At 51.6% G+C, this 18,744-nt stretch overlaps 1 protein-coding gene across 1 annotated transcript in view; it reads left to right on the forward strand.

The window, feature by feature from the left end:
• Nucleotides 1–145: 145 nt before the first annotated feature.
• NAALADL1 (N-acetylated alpha-linked acidic dipeptidase like 1) overlaps nt 146–18,744 on the forward strand; it is a 38,673-nt gene continuing 20,074 nt past the window's right edge. Inside the window, exons 1-8 of the mRNA XM_075569896.1 lie at nt 146–730; nt 7,602–7,774; nt 8,037–8,158; nt 11,188–11,310; nt 12,052–12,241; nt 12,897–12,990; nt 14,600–14,701; nt 18,024–18,109. Coding sequence (XP_075426011.1) covers nt 534–730; nt 7,602–7,774; nt 8,037–8,158; nt 11,188–11,310; nt 12,052–12,241; nt 12,897–12,990; nt 14,600–14,701; nt 18,024–18,109 — 1,087 coding nt within the window. The 5' untranslated portion in view covers nt 146–533. The remainder of the gene's footprint in view (nt 731–7,601; nt 7,775–8,036; nt 8,159–11,187; nt 11,311–12,051; nt 12,242–12,896; nt 12,991–14,599; nt 14,702–18,023; nt 18,110–18,744) is intronic.

Below are 18,744 nucleotides of genomic sequence, written 5' to 3' on the forward strand. Positions count from 1 at the left end.
TAGGCGATCCCATATAGATTTCACACTTAATTACCTCCTCGGCCTCTTTCCGGGTTCAATCTCTTGGATAAACATTAATTGCTCCCCCCAATAAATGTGACGCCTGCAGGTTATTTCACCGCCTGCCCCATGGGGTAAAGGGCATCACTCAGAGCAACAAGGAGCAGAGACAGAGCAGAGAGAGAGGTAGAGGGAGAGAGAGAGAGCAGAGAGGGAGAGCATAGAGAGAGCAGCAAGAGAGCAGAGAGAGAGAAGGCAGACAGGGAGGAGAGAGAAGAGAGCAGAGAGAGGGGGAGCAGAGAGAAAGAGAGAGAGGACAGACAGAAAGCAGAGAGAGGGCGAGAGATCAGAGAGACAAGAGGAGTTTGGAGTTTCAGAATTAACCTGGGGCATCATCTGTTGAGTGTCTGAAGACCTCACACATCTGGAAAAAGATCTATGCCCAAGGTCTTTTCTCGGGATAGGACGGGTATATAGACAGAGTACAGATCGAGGGACGTTCTCTCCCGTGTCCTCAGAGCGTTCCGGAAAGGATGAACTGGTGGAAGGTAGTGGGAGCCGTGTTTGGAGGAGTGGTGATACTGGCCATAGGCTTGATCATAGGCCACTTTGGCATCTCCAAAACATCCGAGCCGGCATGGGTGAGGGAAACTTCCAAAGATGTTGACGAAGGTTTCATCCAGGAGTTCATGAAGGAGGTGGACAATAAGAAAATTGAAGAGAATTTGAGGTGAGAGTGAGAGGAGACACAGTGACACAGACAGAAGGGAGCTATGTGTCTGTCCCTCCCCCCGCAGGGTGACACAGTGACACAGACAGAAGGGAGCTATGAGCCTGTCCCTCCCCCCGCAGGGTGACACAGTGACACAGACAGAAGGGAGCTATGGGTCTGTCCCTCCCCCCGAAGGGTGACACAGTGACACAGACAGAAGGGAGCTATGAGTCTGTCCCTCCCCCCGCAGGGTGACACAGTGACACAGACAGAAGGTAGCTATGTGTCTGTCCCTCCCCCCCGCAGGGTGACACAGTGACACAGACAGAAGGGAGCTATGAGTCTGTCCCTCGCCCCGCAGAGTGACACAGTGACACAGACAGAAGGGAGCTATGAGTCTGCCCCCCCCCCCCCCCGCAGGGTGACACAGACAGAAGGGAGCTATGAGTCTGTCCCTCTCCCTGCAGGGTGACACAGACAGAAGGGAGCTATGAGCCTGTCCCTCCCCCTGCAGGGTGATACAGACAGAAGGGAGCTATGAGCCTGTCCCTCCCCCCGCAGGGTGACAGTGACACAGAGAAGGGAGCTATGAGCCTGTCCCTCCCCCTGCAGGGTGACACAGACAGAAGGGAGCTATAAGTCTGTCCCTCCCCCCGCAGGGTGACACAGTGACACAGACAGAAGGGAGCTATGTGTCTGTCCCTCGCCCTGCAGGGTGACACAGTGACACAGACAGAAGGGAGCTATGAGCCTGTCCCTCCCCCTGCAGGGTGACACAGACAGAAGGGAGCTATAAGTCTGTCCCTCCCCCCGCAGGGTGACACAGTGACACAGACAGAAGGGAGCTATGTGTCTGTCCCTCGCTCCGCAGGGTGACACAGTGACACAGACAGAAGGGAGCTATGAGTCTGTCCCCCCCCCCCCCACAGGGTGACACAGACAAAAGGGATCTATGAGTCTGTCCCTCTCCCTGCAGGGTGACACAGACAGAAGGGAGCTATGAGTCTGTCCCTCCCCCCGCAGGGTGACAGTGACACAGAGAAGGGAGCTATGAGCCTGTCCCTCCCCCTGCAGGGTGACACAGTGACACAGACAGAAGGGAGCTATGAGTCTGTGTCCCCCTCTCCCCCCCCCCCCCAGGGTGACACAGTGACACAGACAGATTGGGGATTCTAGACAAAGAAATGGTTTTCAGAGTGTATATTAAGTGGTGAGAAATTTTCGGATGCTGATGTCAACAATAACCAAGATTGACCCCCAATTAGTTGGAGTCAAATTATAACCAATGTACTGTAGAGGGAAACATTATCCTTATGGAGGCAAGTGCACCGTGGGAAATAAATTCATTAACCCCCTTACCTCGGTCTCCCCATCTCTCTGTCTCTCTCCGTCTCCCTTCCTCTCTCTGTCTCCTTGTCCACCATCTCTCTCTGTCTCCCTGTCATCTCCCCATCTCCCTGTCTTCCCCCCCATCTCTCTGTCTCCCCTGTCTCCCCCCCAGCTCCTTCTCTCTGTCCACCTCTCCGCCCCCCCCCCCCTCTCTACGTCTTTCCATCTCCCTGTCGTCTCTCCATCTCCCATCTCTCGGTCTTCCTTTCTCTGTCCGTCTCTTCATCTCCCACTCTTTCTGTCTCTCCATCTCCCCATCTCTCCGTCTCCCTCGTCTCTCTCTTTCCGTCTCCCTATCTCTTCGTCTCCCCCTCTCTTCCCCAACTCTGTCCCTCCATCTCCCCGTATCTTCTCTCCGACTCTTCGTCTCTCCACCGTCTCCCCATCCCCCTTTCTCCGTTTTTACGTCTCTCTCTTTCCATCTCCCCGTCTCCCCCCATCCCCCCTCTCTCCGTCTTTCCATCTCCCGTCTCTCTCTTTCCATCTCCTCGTCTCCCACTCTCTCCCCCATCTCCCCCTCTCTCCCGTCTCTTTCTCTCCTTCTCCTTCCCCCCCTCTCTCCATCTTTCCATCTAACCGTCTCTTTGTCTCTATCTCCCTGTCTCCCCGCAGTCTCACGTCTCCCCATCTCTCCCCATCTCCCTGTCTCTCGCAGGCTGCGTCCATAGAGGGGGGGAGCAGTGCTGAACAGCGCTGACGCTGAGGCACGAGCCAGCGGGCGCGATCGGGAGGCAGGGGGAGGCTGAGGGAGGCGGGGCAGTGACGTCGCTGGGCCAATCGCCCGCGACGCACCGACGTCAACGTCACGGCGCCGTGACGCTGCTTCGCGCTGATTGGATGTTTTCAGCTGATAGCGCGCTGAAAAACAGCTTGGCTGTCGGCTGAAAAATCCAACTCCTCCGCACGCCTGCGTACGCTCGCGTGAGCCCCCTCTCAAGGCATCCTCATTGAGGATGCCGGGGCTCAGCACGGAGCGTCCACACGGCACAGCGCTGCTTGTCCTTCTATGGACGCGGCCTTACCATCTCCCCATTTCTCTATCTCCTCGTCTCTTTCTGTCTCTCCCCCATCTTCCTGTCTCACCCTGTCTCTGTCTCCTAGTCCCCCATCTCCTTCTCTCCATCTCCCGTCGTCTCCCCGTCTCTCTCTGTCTCTCTCCATCTCCCTGTCTCTCCCCTGTCTCCCTCTCTCTGCCCATCTCTTTGCCCGCCCCCTCTCTGTCTTTCCATCTCCTGTCATCTCTCCATCTCCTGTCTTTCCGTCTCCCTCTCTCTGTCCGTCTCTTCGTCTCCCCACTCTCTCCATCTCTGTCTCTTTCTTTCCATCTCCCCCTCTCCAATCGTCTCCCCGCCACCCTCTCTCTGTCTTTCCATCTACCCGCCATCTGTCTGTCTCTTCCCCTCTTCGTCTCCCCCTCTCTCTGTCTCTCCGTCTCCCCAATCACCCTATCTCCGCACTTATAGTCCTTGCTACGGTGACGTGACAGCGTCACCTGTCGCCGTTGTAGTTCACTTATAGTGTTAGAGACAAGAGATGTTGACCGGGGGTCATGGGGGCGTGTGGGGCGTGGCCGCCCTCATTGGCTGAACCGCTCACGTGGCTGCTGACGTCACGCTGCGGTCTCTGAAATTTTCATTGACTTCCAGCGATCGCGACCAAGCCGTTGCTCCATCGCACCATCACGTCGCTCCTACTATAGGCGCACGAAACGGATTCAATACACTTGTTTTGACGCAACATCACGACGCCAGCACTATAAGCGCAGCCTTTTTCTCTCGGTCTCTTCCCCATCCCCCATCTCTCTCCGTCTCTCTCTTTCTGTCTCCCCGTCTCTTCCCCATCCCACCCTCTCTCCATCTTATGGTCTCTCTTTCCGTCTCCCCCTCTTTCCCTCGTCTATCTCTCCTTCTCCCTGCCTCCCTCTCTTCATCTTTCCAGCTACCCGTCATTTGTCCATCTCTCTGTCTCCCAGTCTCCCCATCTCTTCTTCTCTCTCCCCGTCTCCCCGTTACTTCGTCTCTAACCCTAGTCTCTCCGTCGTCTCTCTCTCTGTCTCTCCGTCTCTCTCTCTCTCCGTCTTACTGTCTCTGCCGCGCTTATAGTCCCGGCGACGCTGATGTCACGCTACGGTCACTGAAAAAATCAAATTGAATTGATTCCAGCGATCACGACCAAGCCGTTGTGCCACTCCTATAAGTGCACGCGATGGATTCAATACATTTGTTTTGACGCGATGTCGCGTCGGCGGGACTATAAGCGTGGTGTCAGTCTCTCCGCCTCTGTCTCCCCGCCTCTGTCTCCCCGCCTCTGTCTCCCCGCCTCTGTCTCCCTGTCTCCCTGCCTCTCTGTCTCCCCGCCTCTGTCTCCCTGTCTCCCTGCCTCTCTGTCTCCCCGCCTCTGCCTCTCCGCCTCTGTCTCCCTGTCTCCCTGCCTCTCTGTCTCCCCGCCTCTGTCTCCCTGTCTCCCTGCCTCTCTGTCTCCCCGCCTCTGTCTCCCTGTCTCCCTGCCTCTCTGTCTCCCCGCCTCTGTCTCCCTGTCTCCCTGCCTCTCTGTCTCCCCGCCTCTGTCTCCCTGTCTCCCTGCCTCTCTGTCTCCCCGCCTCTGTCCCTCCGCCTCTGTCTCCCTGTCTCCCTGCCTCTCTGTCTCCCCGCCTCTGCCTCTCCGCCTCTGTCTCCCTGTCTCCCTGCCTCTCTGTCTCCCCGCCTCTGTCCCTCCGCCTCTGTCTCCCTGTCTCCCTGCCTCTCTGTCTCCCCGCCTCTGCCTCTCCGCCTCTGTCTCCCTGTCTCCCTGCCTCTCTGTCTCCCCGCCTCTGTCTCCCTGTCTCCCTGCCTCTCTGTCTCCCCGCCTCTGTCTCCCTGTCTCCCTGCCTCTCTGTCTCCCCGCCTCTGTCCCTCCGCCTCTGTCTCCCTGTCTCCCTGCCTCTCTGTCCCCCCGCCTCTGTCTCTCTGCCTCTGTCTCCCCCCGCCTCTGTCTCCCCGCCTCCGTCTCCCCGCCTCTGTCTCCCCGCCTTTGTCTCTCTGCCTCTGTCTCCCCCCGCCTCTGTCTCTCTGCCTCTGTCTCCCCCCGCCTCTGTCTCCCCCCGCCTCTGTCTCTCTGCCTCCGTCTCCCCGCCTCCGTCTCCCCGCCTCCGTCTCTCCGCCTCCGTCTCTCCGCCTCCGTCTCTCCGCCTCCGTCTCCCCGCCTCCGTCTCCCCGCCTCCGTCTCTCCGCCTCCGTCTCCCCGCCTCCGTCTCCCCGCCTCCGTCTCCCCGTCTCCGTCTCTCCGCCTCCGTCTCTCCGCCTTCGTCTCTCCGCCTCCGTCTCTCCGCCTCTGTCTCTCCGTCTCCGTCTCTTTGCCTCCGTCTCTCCGCCTCCGTCTCCCCGCCTCCGTCTCTCCGCCTCCGTCTCTCCGCCTCTGTCTCTCCGTCTCCGTCTCTTTGCCTCCGTCTCTCCGCCTCCGTCTCCCCGCCTCCGTCTCTCCGCCTCCGTCTCTCCGCCTCCGTCTCCCTGCCTCTCTGTCTCCCCGCCTCCGTCTCCCCGCCTCCGTCTCCCCGTCTCCGCCTCCCCGCCTCCGTCTCCCTGCCTCTCCGTCTCCCCGCCTCCGTCTCTCCGCCTCCGTCTCCCCGCCTCTTTCTCCCCGCCTCCGTCTCCCCGCCTCCGTCTCTCCGCCTCCGTCTCTCCGCCTCCGTCTCCCCGCCTCCGTCTCTCCGCCTCTGTCTCCGTCTCTCCGCCTCTGTCTCCCCGTCTCTCTGTGACGAGTGCTCACCACAAACAAGGCGGGACCGCGAGGCTGAGGTGGGGATGTTGGTAGCCACCGACCTACAACCGAGCAGCCACGTCCGGAGTGCAGAGTGGTAGTCGTGTAGCTGGGTCAGGGTAGGAGAAGTCAGATTGGTCGAGGTACTTGCCGTGGGCTAGGAGTGGAGAGATCGGATTGTTGTTGTGCGGTGCCGGGGTCCAGGGGTATAGAAGGTAGAATAGTTGTGTCCGTAGCCGTGGTCCAGGGGTCCGAAAAGACAGGAATCTGGGTGCAAGCTGAGGTCAAAATACAGGGAGCAAGACAAGGCAAAGGCAGGACTGCAAGAAGCTAGAGGTAAGCACAAGTCACAAGAACAGAGTTTATGCTCAGCCAGTTTGTAGGAGGACTGGCTGAGCATTTAAAGGGCAGGCAGCCAATGGAAAGGCAGCACACAGGTGCAAGGTAACAAATGCTGGACAGCCCACAGCTGCAGGGTAATGAGCAATCAGACATAGGCTGTCCACTGATAGGCAGGGGCAGGGTGCACAGCAGCTGAGGAATAATTGAGGGAATTAACCCCTTGTTTGCCTGTGTCCGCGCGGCGTCTGTGCGTAGCTAGCGTGTGCGGTAGGTTGGCCGTGTCCTCACGGAGGCGGAGCCTGGAGATGGTCCCTGTGGTGTTTTCCTTCCTGGCAGCGCGACGCCTGCGCACAGGTTGCAGCTGACGCGTGTCACTCGTGATGTCTCGAGATGCGTCATGGGGCGGGGCCTAAGCCCGATCCTGACACTCTCTGTCTCGCTGCCTTTGTCTCCCCGTCTCTGTCTCCCCATCTCTGTTTCCCTGTCTCTCTGTCTCTCTGTCTCTCTGTCTCTCTGTCTCTCTGTCTCCCTGTCTCCCTGTCTCTCTGTCTCCCTGTCTCTGTCTCTGTCTCCCTGTCTCTCTGTCTCCCTGTCTCCCTGTCTCTCTGTCTCTCTGTCTCCCTGTCTCTCTGTCTCTCTGTCTCTGTCTCCCTGACTCTCTGTCTCCCCGTTTCTGTCTCCCCGTTTCTGTCTCCACGTCTCTGTCTCCCCATCTCTGTTTCCCTGTCTCTCTGTCTCTCTGTCTCCCTGTCTCTCTGTCTCCCTGTCTCTGTCTCTGTCTCCCCGTTTCTGTCTCCCTGTCTCTCTGTCTCCCTGTCTCTGTCTCCCTGTCTCTGTCTCCCTGTCTCTGTCTCCCCGTCTCTGTCTCCCTGACTCTCTGTCTCCCTGACTCTCTGTCTCCCTGACTCTCTGTCTCTCTGTCTTCCTGTTTCTGTCTCCCTGTCTCTCTGTCTTTGTCTCTCCGTCTCTGTCTCCCTGTCTTCCTGTTTCTGTCTCTGTCTCTCTGTCTCCCTCTCCCTGTCTCACTGTCTCCCTATCTCCCTGCCTCTGTCTCCCTGCCTCTGTCTCCCTGTCTCTGTCTCCCTGTCACTGTCTCCCTGTCTCTGTCTCCCTGTCTCTGTCTCCCTGTCTCACTGTCTCTGTCTCCCTCTCCCTGTCTCACTGTCTCACTGTCTCCCTGTCTCCCTGTCTCCCTGTCTCACTGTCTCCCTGCCTCTGTCTCCCTGCCTCTGTCTCGCTGTCTCTGTCTCCCTGTCTCTGTCTCCCTGTCACTGTCTCCCTGTCTCTGTCTCCCTGTCTCACTGTCTCCCTGTCTCACTGTCTCACTGTCTCTGTCTCCCTGTCTCTGTCTCCCTGTCTCTGTCTCTCTGTCTCCCTGTCTCTGTCTCCCTGTCTCACTGTCTTCCTCTCTCTCCCTCTATAGGGAACTCACCAGGAAGCCTCACATGGCCACAACTTCAGGAGACGAGGCGTTAGTGAGTCTGATCCTCTTACGTTGGAAGGACCCTAAATTCGGTCTTGATGACGCTAAGGAGGAACGATATAACGTTTATCTGTCCTTCCCCGACGACAAGAATCCAAACAATGTCAAAGTGTGTAAGTCTGTCTGTGTCACTGTGTCACCCTGCGGGACGAGGGACAGACTCATAGCTCCCTTCTGTCTGTGTCACCCTGCGGGGGGAGGGACAGACTCATAGCTCCCTTCTGTCTGTGTCACTGTGTCACCCTGCGGGGGGTGGGGGAGGGACAGACTCATAGCTCCCTTCTGTCTGTGTCACTGTGTCACCCTGCGGGAGGAGGGACAGACTCATAGCTCCCTTCTGTCTTTGTCACTGTGTCATCTCTTTCTCCTTCGCAGTGACACCCGAGGGTCACCTGAAATTTACATCCCGTCTCACAGAGAACAATGAGACTACGGACCAAGAAGACCCAGAAATAGTTAAACCATACGCTGCATACGCACCACCCGGGAACCCCCAGGTATATAGCAGGATGGAAGTGGCCATGGGACCAGGTTTAAGTGGAGGAACAGGGATACAGATCCTGGAACCTCTAGGGCTTGTAGATACAACATGTACCCCAAAGGTTAAAACAAGGCCCCTAATTGACTGCACTCTCTAAGGAATGGGGGTAAGATAATATTTTTCATGGGGTATCAATATCCCCTACAAGGCCATCGCAAATGAGGGATACCCTGAAGGTGGATGCTGTGACGTTCCTCGGTGAGGTCGCGCGACCTCGAGCGCCAGGATCCAAACGGCGTATCTCTGTCTTTTCTACCTATCACTCACAACTGAATATTAGTTCTGACTATATGAGTGCATGATATTCCCTGTTACTCTATAGATTTTGATTTATGGAGGAGACAGATATGACGCCTATGGGACTGTATACATATATATCGTAGGGTTGCCAGGTGTCCAGTATTGAACCGGACAGTCCTGTATTCGGACACTCTGTCCAGTAAAAACTTAGAGGTAATACTGGACGTGTATGTGTCCGGTATTTCCTCTCTGACCGGCTTGGGGGGCCGCGGGATTTCCCCGAGCAAGACTACTGCTAGGGGGCTGGGCAGCTTCCTCCATCCTGATTGGCTGCTGCTGCTGGGTAATGCAGCCTATCAGGAGGAGGTGTGATGAGCCTGGGGGTGAGGCCAAGGAGAGGAAACAGCTGGGCGCGGAGAGAGGTGAGAGGGGTGTGTGTGTGTGTATGTGTGTGTATGTGTGTGTATGTGTGTGTCTCTCGAGCGCGTCGCACCTTTCACCATTGTGTCCAGTATTTTTGGATAAGCCGCCTGGCAACCCTACATATATGTGTATTTTTAAAGGGCAAACCTTTTACAGGGGTGCGCACACTGGGGGGCGCAGCGGTTGCAGAGTCCCCCGCGCTCTCCGCCTCTGCAACCTCAACTTACCGGGATTCCGTAGGCTTCTGGACGCGTCGCCATGGCAACGCGGCGTCATTTTCATGCGACGTGCGTGTCGCCATGGTAACGCACGGCAAATGACGCTGCGAGGTCACGTGACGTCAAGTCACATGACCCGCTACGCCGGGTCACAGGAAAGGTGGGGGGGGGGGGCACCAGCTCCGAAACTTAGCGCACCCCTGATCTAGGATGCGCTGTGTGGTCTGTACTAAACTGAGAACATCTGCCCCCGTTATGTGTACATTTGATTTCGTGGCAAGGCCACTTTACTTGGGATTGCCAAAGAATAATGTATATATCCCTGAGAGGGCTCCGGTCCATCTCATGTTAATGGCTAACGATATAACACGTTATGCTATCAGATACCTATCTGAGATATAGCTTAGGAACACCATTATATTGAGACCCTATTCACCTTTATATGCGCGTGATAGATATATTTTGGTCCAGCCTTTATGACAAGGTTTTCATCTCACCTACATATATTGAGATATACATATATCCAGGGGCGCCCAATATACTTAGAATTGGGCGCATATATTCCCCGCCTGTTGGGGTTGCATGCAATATGACTGCGTCCCTAGTCATACGGTGAGAAGGGCATAGGACTATTGTGGTGTCATTTTAAGAACATTTGATACAAGAGTTACGCTCAACTTCTGAGTCGGCACGCTGCCTCACCAGTGGGGATTGTACAACATTGTCACTGTATAGAGATAGTCACTGTATATAGATAGTCATTGTATAGAGATAGTCATTGTATAGAGATAGTCATTGTATATAGATAGTCATTGTATAGAGATAGTCACTGTATAGAGATAGTCATTGTATAGAGATAGTCACTATTGTGTTCTATTGATGTAATAAATACTTTTTATTTTTCATTTTTCAACTGTGACTCAGCAGTATCCGCCTTCGGGGTGTCCCTCATTTGTGATGGCCTTATAGGGGATATTGATACCCCATGACAAATATAGTCTTACCCCCATTCCTAGAGAGTGCAGTCAATTAGGGGCCTTTTTTGACCCTTCAGGGTTTGTTTTGTATCTATGATATATATTTTCCTATATGCACCTCATTACTATCTCTTTACTGTATCTATTGTGAAGTATTAAGGCTGAGCAGTTACACATAATACTCTTCTGGTCTGACTAAGTTTATGGGGCACCTCTAGGGCTGGACACAGGGATACAGAGCCTGGCACCTCTAGGGCTTGCACAGGGATACAGAGCCTGACCTCTAGGGCTGGGCACAGGAATATAGAGCCTGACCTCTAGGGCTGGCACAAGGATACAGAGCCTGGTACCTCTAGGGCTGGGCACAGGGATACAGAGCCTGGTACCTCTAGGGCTGGGTACAGGGATACAGAGCCTGGTACCTCTAGGGCTGACACAGGGATACAGAGCCTGGCACCTCTAGGGCTTGCACAGGGATACAGAGCCTGACCTCTAGGGCTGGGCACAGGGATATAGAGCCTGACCTCTAGGGCTGGCACAAGGATACAGAGCCTGGTACCTCTAGGGCTGGGCACAGGGATACAGAGCCTGGTACCTCTAGGGCTGGGTACAGGGATACAGAGCCTGGTACCTCTAGGGCTGGCACAAGGATACAAACACTGAAACCTCCAGGGCTGTTACACGGATGCATAGCCCGGAACCTCCAGGCTTTCATAGCTTAATGGATGTGTCTGGTAATGGTTAACCCCCCTCTCTCTCCCCCCCCTCTCTCATGCTCATCCCCCCCCTCTCTCCCCCCCCCCTCTCTCTCTCTCTCTCATGCTCATCACCCCCCCTCTCTCTCCCCCCCCCTCTCTCTCTCATGCTCATCACTCCCCTCTATCTCTCCCCCACCCCTCTCTCTCTCTCATGCTCATCACCCCCCTCTATCTCTCCCCCACCCCTCTCTCTCTCCCCCACCCCTCTCTCTCATGCTCATCACCCCCCCCTCTCTCCTCAACTCTCTCTCTCTCATGCTCATCACCCACCCTCTCTCTCCCCCCCCCCTCTCTTTCCCCCCCTCTCTCTCCCCCCTCTCTCTCTCTCTCTCATGCTCACCCCCCCCCCCCCCCCTCTTCTTATATCAGGGAAAGTTGGTTTATGCCAATCAAGGTAAGCTGAGTGATTTCCAATACCTGGTGGATGAATTGGTAAATCTGACTGGTACCATCGCTATCGTGCGCTATGGAGGAGCGGGCAGGTCTGCTAAGGTGCGTCTCTATATCAGGATTGAGTATAACACATGCATCTAACTAGTCCCCTGTGTGCTGGTTAAAACTAACTAGTCCTCTGTATGCTAGAAACTGTAACTAGTTCCTATGTGTGATTGTGACTATAACTAGTCCGCAGTATACTGGTAATTTTAATTTGTTTCCCTGTGTAATTGTAACTGTAACTAGTCCTCTGTGTGTTGGTAACAATACCTAGTTCCCTGTGTGCTGGTAACTATCCCTAGTCCCCTGTGTGCTGTTTAACTATACCGTGTCCCTTGTGTGCTGGTAACTATACCCAGTACCCTGTCTGCTGGTAACTATCCCTAGTCCCCTGTCTGCTGGTAACCTTACATAGTCCCCTGTGTGTCTGTAACTATACCTAGTCCCCTGTATGCTGGTAACTATCTCTAGTTCCCTGTGTGCCGGAAACTATAACTAGTCCCATGTGTGCTGGTAACTATACCTAGTCCCCTGTGTGCTGGTAACTATCCCTAGTCCCCAGTGTGCTGTTTATCTATACCTTGTCCCCTTTGTGCTGATAACTATACTCAGTACCCTGTTTGCTGGTAACTATATACCTAGTCCCCTGTGTGATGGTAACTCTACCTAGTCCCCTGTGTGATGGTAACTCTACCTAGTCCCCTGTGTGCTGGTAACTATAACTAGTCCCCTGTGAGCTGGTAACTATAACTAGTCCCCTGTGAGCTGGTAACTAAAACTTGTGTGTGCATCTTTCAGGCGATTAACGCGGCACGTTTTGGGGTGGCCGGTATAATCGTGTATACAGACCCCAAAGATATCAATGATGGGAATGCACAGCCCAACCAGACATACCCCTACTCGTGGTATCTGCCCCCCTCAGGGGTAGAACGAGGCGGATACTCTGAGGACTTCGGAGACTTGCTCACTCCGTATTATCCGGCTAAAAGTAATGGCCTGCCTCCCCCCGTCTTTTTTATCTCCTTTTCTCTTCCTTCCCCCTTTCTCTCTCTCCCCTCCTTTATTTCCACCTTCCCTCTTTTTCTCACCCCCATTTCTTTCTCTCTCCTCTATTCCCCTTTATGTCCCCCTCTGTCCCACCTTTTACCCTTCACCTTTTCTATCTAGGAAAATGGTGGGTAGAGCGATGCTCAAATACCGTGTGTGCACACATACATCTTTGTAATTGAGAAAGATAATCCAGAAAAAGGAACAATGTATTTAGTCCTTAGGCTCATATATATAGCTTCATCCTATACGGGGAGGCAAAAATAAAGACCTAGCGGTCAGTCTGCAGGACTACCGCAAATATGGTCAATAATGCACATCCCACCTTAATGGCATAAGCATCCCCATAGATATAACAGGTAATAAGATAAGGGCTAATGCCCATTACCTGCCCTGGGGGTATGCTGGAATCCGGGGCGCCAAAGCCGAATGAAGGTTCCTCTGCGTGCAATCCTGAAGTCGTTGCAGTGCATCCTTTGCTTCCCTTCATTACCTTTTCTATCTATCCCTCACCCCTCTCTCCTTCTCTCCCTCCGTTCACCTCCTTCACCCCCTCCTCTCCTCCCCCCCTCTCATTCTAAAATATTCAATTGCAGATTTCACCTATAGAATCAATGAGTCCCAGATTACAGGGCTTCCTCCAATCCCCACACAACCAATTGGATTTGAGGACGCCAAGACCCTAATATGGTGAGACACATACTTTTAAGACCTGTAACCCATTAAACACGTCCCTGTCATTAGGTCACTTTATTCCTACATGGGACTGACCCTTTAACCCATTAAACACGTCGCTGTCATTAGGTCACTTTGCCCCTACGTGGGACTGACCCTTTAACCCATTAAACACGTCCCTGTCATTAGGTCACTTTGCTCCTATGTGGGACGGACCCTTTAACCCATTAAACACGCCCCTGTCATTAGGTCACTTTGCTCCTACGTGGGACTGACCCTTTAACCCATTAAACACGCGCCTGTCATTATGTCACTTTGCTCCTACGTGGGACTGACCCTTTAACCCATTAAACACGCCCCTGTCATTAGGTCACTTTGCTCCTACGTGGGACTGACCCTTTAACCCATTAAACACGCGCCTGTCATTATGTCACTTTGCTCCTACGTGGGACTGACCCTTTAACCCATTAAACACGTCCGTGTCATTAGGTCACTTTGCTCCTACGTGGGACTGACCCTTTAACCCATCAAACACGTCCGTGTCATTAGGTCATTTTGCGCCTAAGTGAGACTGACCCTTTAACCCAGCGGTTCCCAAACTGGGGGGCACTAGATTTTCTGGGGGGGGCGGCAGATATAGAGGTCCCGCGCTCTCCCCCAGGCCTTTAAATTAAATGCCGGAAGACCGCGCGAAGCCTCTATAATACACTTACCTTCCCGCGACGCGTCATCCTGGTAACCCGACGTCAAATGACCTTGCGGGGTCACGTGATGTAACGTTACCCTGGCGACGTGCCATCACATGACCCCACGCGTCATTTGACGCCGGGGTTGAGCAGGGGGGATTAGGGGTGCGAGGCGCCGAGAAGACCAGACAGGGGTGCGCATGGGGAAAAGTTTGCGAACCCCTGCTTTAACCCATTAAACACGTCCCTGTCATTAGGTCACTTTGCCCCTACGTGGGACTGACCCTTTAACCCATTAAACACGTCCCTGTCATTAGGTCACTTTGCTCCTAGGGGTGACTAACCCTTTAACCCATTAAACACATCCCTGTCATTAGGTCACTTTGCTCCTACGTGGGACTGACCCTTTAACCCATTAAACACGTCCCTGTCATTAGGTCACTTTGCTCCTACGTGGGACTGACCCTTTAACCCATTAAACACGTCCCTGTCATTAGGTCACTTTGCTCCTAGGTGTGACTAACCCTTTAACCCATTAAACACATCCCTGTCATTAGGTCACTTTGCTCCTACGTGGGACTGACCCTTTAACCCATTAAACACGTCCCTGTCATTAGGTCACTTTGCCCCTACGTGGGACTGACCCTTTAACCCATTAAACACGTCCCTGTCATTAGGTCACTTGGCTCCTACGTGGGACTGACCCTTTAACCCATTAAACACATCCCTGTCATTAGGTCACTTTGCTCCTACGTGGGACTGACCCTTTAACCCATTAAACACATCCCTGTCATTAGGTCACTTTGCTCCTACGTGGGACTGACCCTTTAACCCATTACACACGTCCCTGTCATTAGGTCACTTTGCTCCTACGTGGGACTGACCCTTTAACCCATTACACACGTCCCTGTCTCTCCGTTCCTTTGCTCCTCTCTCAGTGAGCTGGGAGGTGCTGACGCCCCGGATTCCTGGCAGGGTTCTCTGGAATGTACCTATAGGATCGGACCTGGGTTCCCCCAAAACAGCGACTTCAATGGCAGGTATGACAATGACAGCATCTCGTGAGGTCATTTATATCCACCCTGTGCGTCAGCATAGCGGCTAGATACAGAGAATGGCACAGGTATATAACAGTATATAAACATGTGTAAATCATTCTGCCTGTGCGTGTCAGTGTATTTGCACATGTATCAGTGTGTCTGCGCGTGTATCAGTGTGGCTGTGTCTGTGTGTATCACAGTGTGTCTGTGTGTATCACTGTGTATATCAGTGTGTCCGTGTGTGTATCAGCGGGTTAATAAAGGTCAGGGTGTGTATCACAGTGTATGTGTGTGTGTGTATCACAGTGTGTCTGTGTGTATCACTGTGTATATCAGTGTGTCCGTGTGTGTATCAGCGGGTTAATAAAGGTCAGGGTGTGTATCCGTTTATCTGTACGTGTTGTAAATGCTGTAAAAATGTTACAACAAAGATTCAGTTATCAAATGAGTTTATTCAGAGTGCACACAGTGGAGACAGTTTCAAAACAAAAAGCGCTCCCCCAGATAACACGGTATGCCATATATTTATACCCTAAAACCTAAAGCTCCACCCCTTTATGGGGGGCTTGCACGTCACTAAATATTACCTCATTTTGTAATACATAACAATACTAAAACTGTATGTAAGCTAAAAATCATTATGGGGTAAAATGTGATGTCAGCTCTGCCACTTGGCACATTGTGTGAGAAACTGAGCTTATCTTACAGGCTTCTCATAATTTCTGGCCTGTTTACACCTTCATTTGGAAGCTGATTGGATGAGGAAAGATCAATAAAGTCAGCTAGGAGCGAAAACATTCCATTCTCTGCTTCATACAGATTTCTTCACATAGAAAGATGACATTAAAACTCACAAAGACAAGACGGCGGACTAAAAATAGTTAAACAAAATGGCTGCTTTGACCCTAAATAACACTTGAACAAGTGGCCACCAGGGGTCACTATAAGCCCTAAAAATTGCACTCTGAGTCACCATATACTGATATGTACATAGTATGAAAGGAAAATATGTATAGTAACTAGGACCATAAGTTGGGTTCATATGTTTGAATCAAGTGTCCTCTTCCATCTGTGGACGTAGCTCAGAAGTGGTTCTGGTTTATGTATTATACATTTGTAATAGATTTGCTATGTGTAGATGGTCAGTCTGATACACACCAAGAGTCTCTATTTACACATTATAAATATCTAGCTGATAGGATATGATACCCTTTATCCCACAGTACGATATGTCTGCTCAAACCCATCAGTCACATTGACACAAATAAACTCCCTGTATATAATTGTCCGATCCATCGTGGTTATCCCTGCCTATTGAGAGGCTTGGCCAGTTATTTACTTACTATTGGCCGATATCACGGCTCCTCCCAGGCATCAGACCTTAAAATGCGGCATCCACTACTCTGGTGTGTGACTCCTCCCCCTGAAGAAGCGTGCCAAGCACGTGAAACGTACGTCGGGGTATGGTGACGTCAGACGTATGACGCACACCAGGAGAGACGTCTTGTTTCTGTATGTGATACGAAGAGAAGGTAGTATAGCGGCTGACACAGTGATACTCCTTTGTTTCCCCTGCAAAGGAGTGTATACAGGCGCCGGGAAGCGGTATCTAGCCCTAGTGACGTATGTACCTATTGAAGGATATATTTATACACCTGAGATCTTATCTTTATGCATGTGTGAGCCACGGTAATACTCTTTATTATTTGACTATGAGTTACCAATATTTTGGGCTCATGGAAATTACTCCGATACGTGTCTTATTTTGCCCTATTTTGATGGTAATCACAACTCATCCGGTAACTTTAAGGAATTGTTAGTTGTTGATTAAAGGACACATATTGTCATATCACCATATACCTTCTACCCGTTCTGGACATTGTATACTCCTAATAGCTAAGTATCTGTATACTAGCTTATTCCCATACCCGAGCCGTCTCTCCCACCGAGGATTTTAATATCCTGTGTATTTGTGTTTCCCTACATGTTGATTCGTCCTTGTTTGTCACAGTTAGATTTAATAAAATGTTGTTATTTTGGTTTTAATTACATTTTGGGTTTTTTGCCTGGGGTTTAAGGACCCTCTTATGGTCCTAGTTACTATACATATTTTCCTCTCTTACTATGTACATATTAGTATATGGTGACTCAGAGTGCAATTTTTAGGCCTTATAGTGACCCCTGGTGGCCACTTGTTCAAGTGTTATTTATTGTAATTTTTCCCTATGCACCAAGTTTTTATCCCCACACTACTAGGTGAGCGACCAGTCACTATGTTTATGCTTTGACCCTAATGCTGTTACGTCAGACCTCCTAATGTCTCAACTTTGTCAGTGTGTGCGCACCAGCGGATCTGTACTGTATGTGCCTCACTGTTCCTGTGTGTGTATGTGATTTTCAGGTCACTGTGTGTGACAATCAGTGCCAGTGTGTGTGTGTCAGTGTCAGTGTGTGTGTGTCAATCAGTGTGTGTGTGTGTGTGTGTGTGTGTGTGTGTGTGTGTGTGTGTGTGTGTGTGTGTGTGTGTGTGTGTGTGTGTGTGTGTGTGTGTGTGTGTGTGTGTTAGTCTTTGTGTCAGTGTGTGTGTGTGTGTGTGTGTGTGTGTGTGTGTGTGTGTGTGTGTCAGTGTGTCAGTGTGTGTGTGTGTGTCTCAGTGTGTGTGTGTGTGTCAGTGTCTCAGTGTGTGTGTGTGTGTGTCTCAGTGTGTGTGTGTGTCTCAGTGTGTGTGTGTCAGTGTGTGTGTGTGTCAGTGTGTGTCAGTGTGTGTGTGTGTGTGTGTGTGTGTGTGTGTGTGTGTGTGTGTGTGTGTGTGTGTGTGTGTGTGTGTGTGTGTGTGTGTGTGTGTGTGTGTGTGTGTGTGTGTGTTAGTCTTTGTGTCAGTGTGTGTGTGTGTGTGTGTGTCAGTGTCTCAGTGTGTGTGTGTGTGTGTCAGTGTCTCAGTGTGTGTGTGTCTCAGTGTGTGTGTGTGTCAGTGTGTGTGTGTGTGTGTGTGTGTGTGTGTGTGTGTGTGTGTGTGTGTGTGTGTGTGTGTGTGTGTGTGTGTGTGTGTGTGTGTGTGTGTGTGTGTGTGTGTCAGTGTAACACACAGTATCCTCTGCCTCCCCAGTGATGTTCAAGTCAGTGTGTGTGTGGGTGTGTGTGTGTGTGTGTGTGTGGGGGGGGGTGTGTGTGGGTGTGTGTGTGTATCAGTGTAACACACAGTATCCTCTGCCTCCCCAGTGATGTTCAGGTCAGTGTGTGGGTGGGTGTGTGTGTGTGGGTGTGTGGGTGTGTGGGTGTGTGTGTGTATCATTGTAACACACAGTATCCTCTGCCTCCCCAGTGATGTTCAGGTCAATGTGTATAACTCCGGAAGCATTAAATCCTCTGCGAACGTGATGGGAATTATCCGAGGGAGCGCGGAGCCGGGTGAGAGAAAACAGCATAGGATTCATTCCTGCACCAGGATTAGCATGGCTAAAATCAGCATCAATGTGTTTTATGCCATTATTATAGCGTATACCTTCATTATCACTACTGTTATCATCCTTATTATTCTTACCAGCATTATTAGTACTCTGTTATTAGTATCCGTATTATTTCATTATTAGTATTTAACTATGATTACTAGTATTATTTTTAGCGTGTATTACTAATATTATTAGCAGCACTCAATATACATACTGTTGGTATTATTATTATACATTATTAGTATCATCATTAATTATTATTCCTATCACCATTACATAATAATGAATTATTATTATTATATGATCATTATATACTATTATTATTCAAATATATATTATATAATTAGCATAATTAATTATTATAATTGCCACTAGAAGTTATTATATTATTTTGTTTGGATTTACAATTCTTACTGAAATCAGTGTCGCCCAAGCCTGCCGCTCTGCCCTGATTTCCATGAGAAGATTTCAGTCCCTAGTTATCAAATCAAGATTGAAATCTCCAAATCAGTTAGATGGGATTGACAACCCCTCCTCTTAAATCATCATTTAACCCAGGGGGGGGAGTCAACTCCAGTCCTCAAGCCCCCCTCC

The sequence above is a fragment of the Ascaphus truei genome, chromosome 14 (assembly GCF_040206685.1).
Source record: "Ascaphus truei isolate aAscTru1 chromosome 14, aAscTru1.hap1, whole genome shotgun sequence".
NCBI lineage: Eukaryota > Metazoa > Chordata > Amphibia > Anura > Ascaphidae > Ascaphus > Ascaphus truei.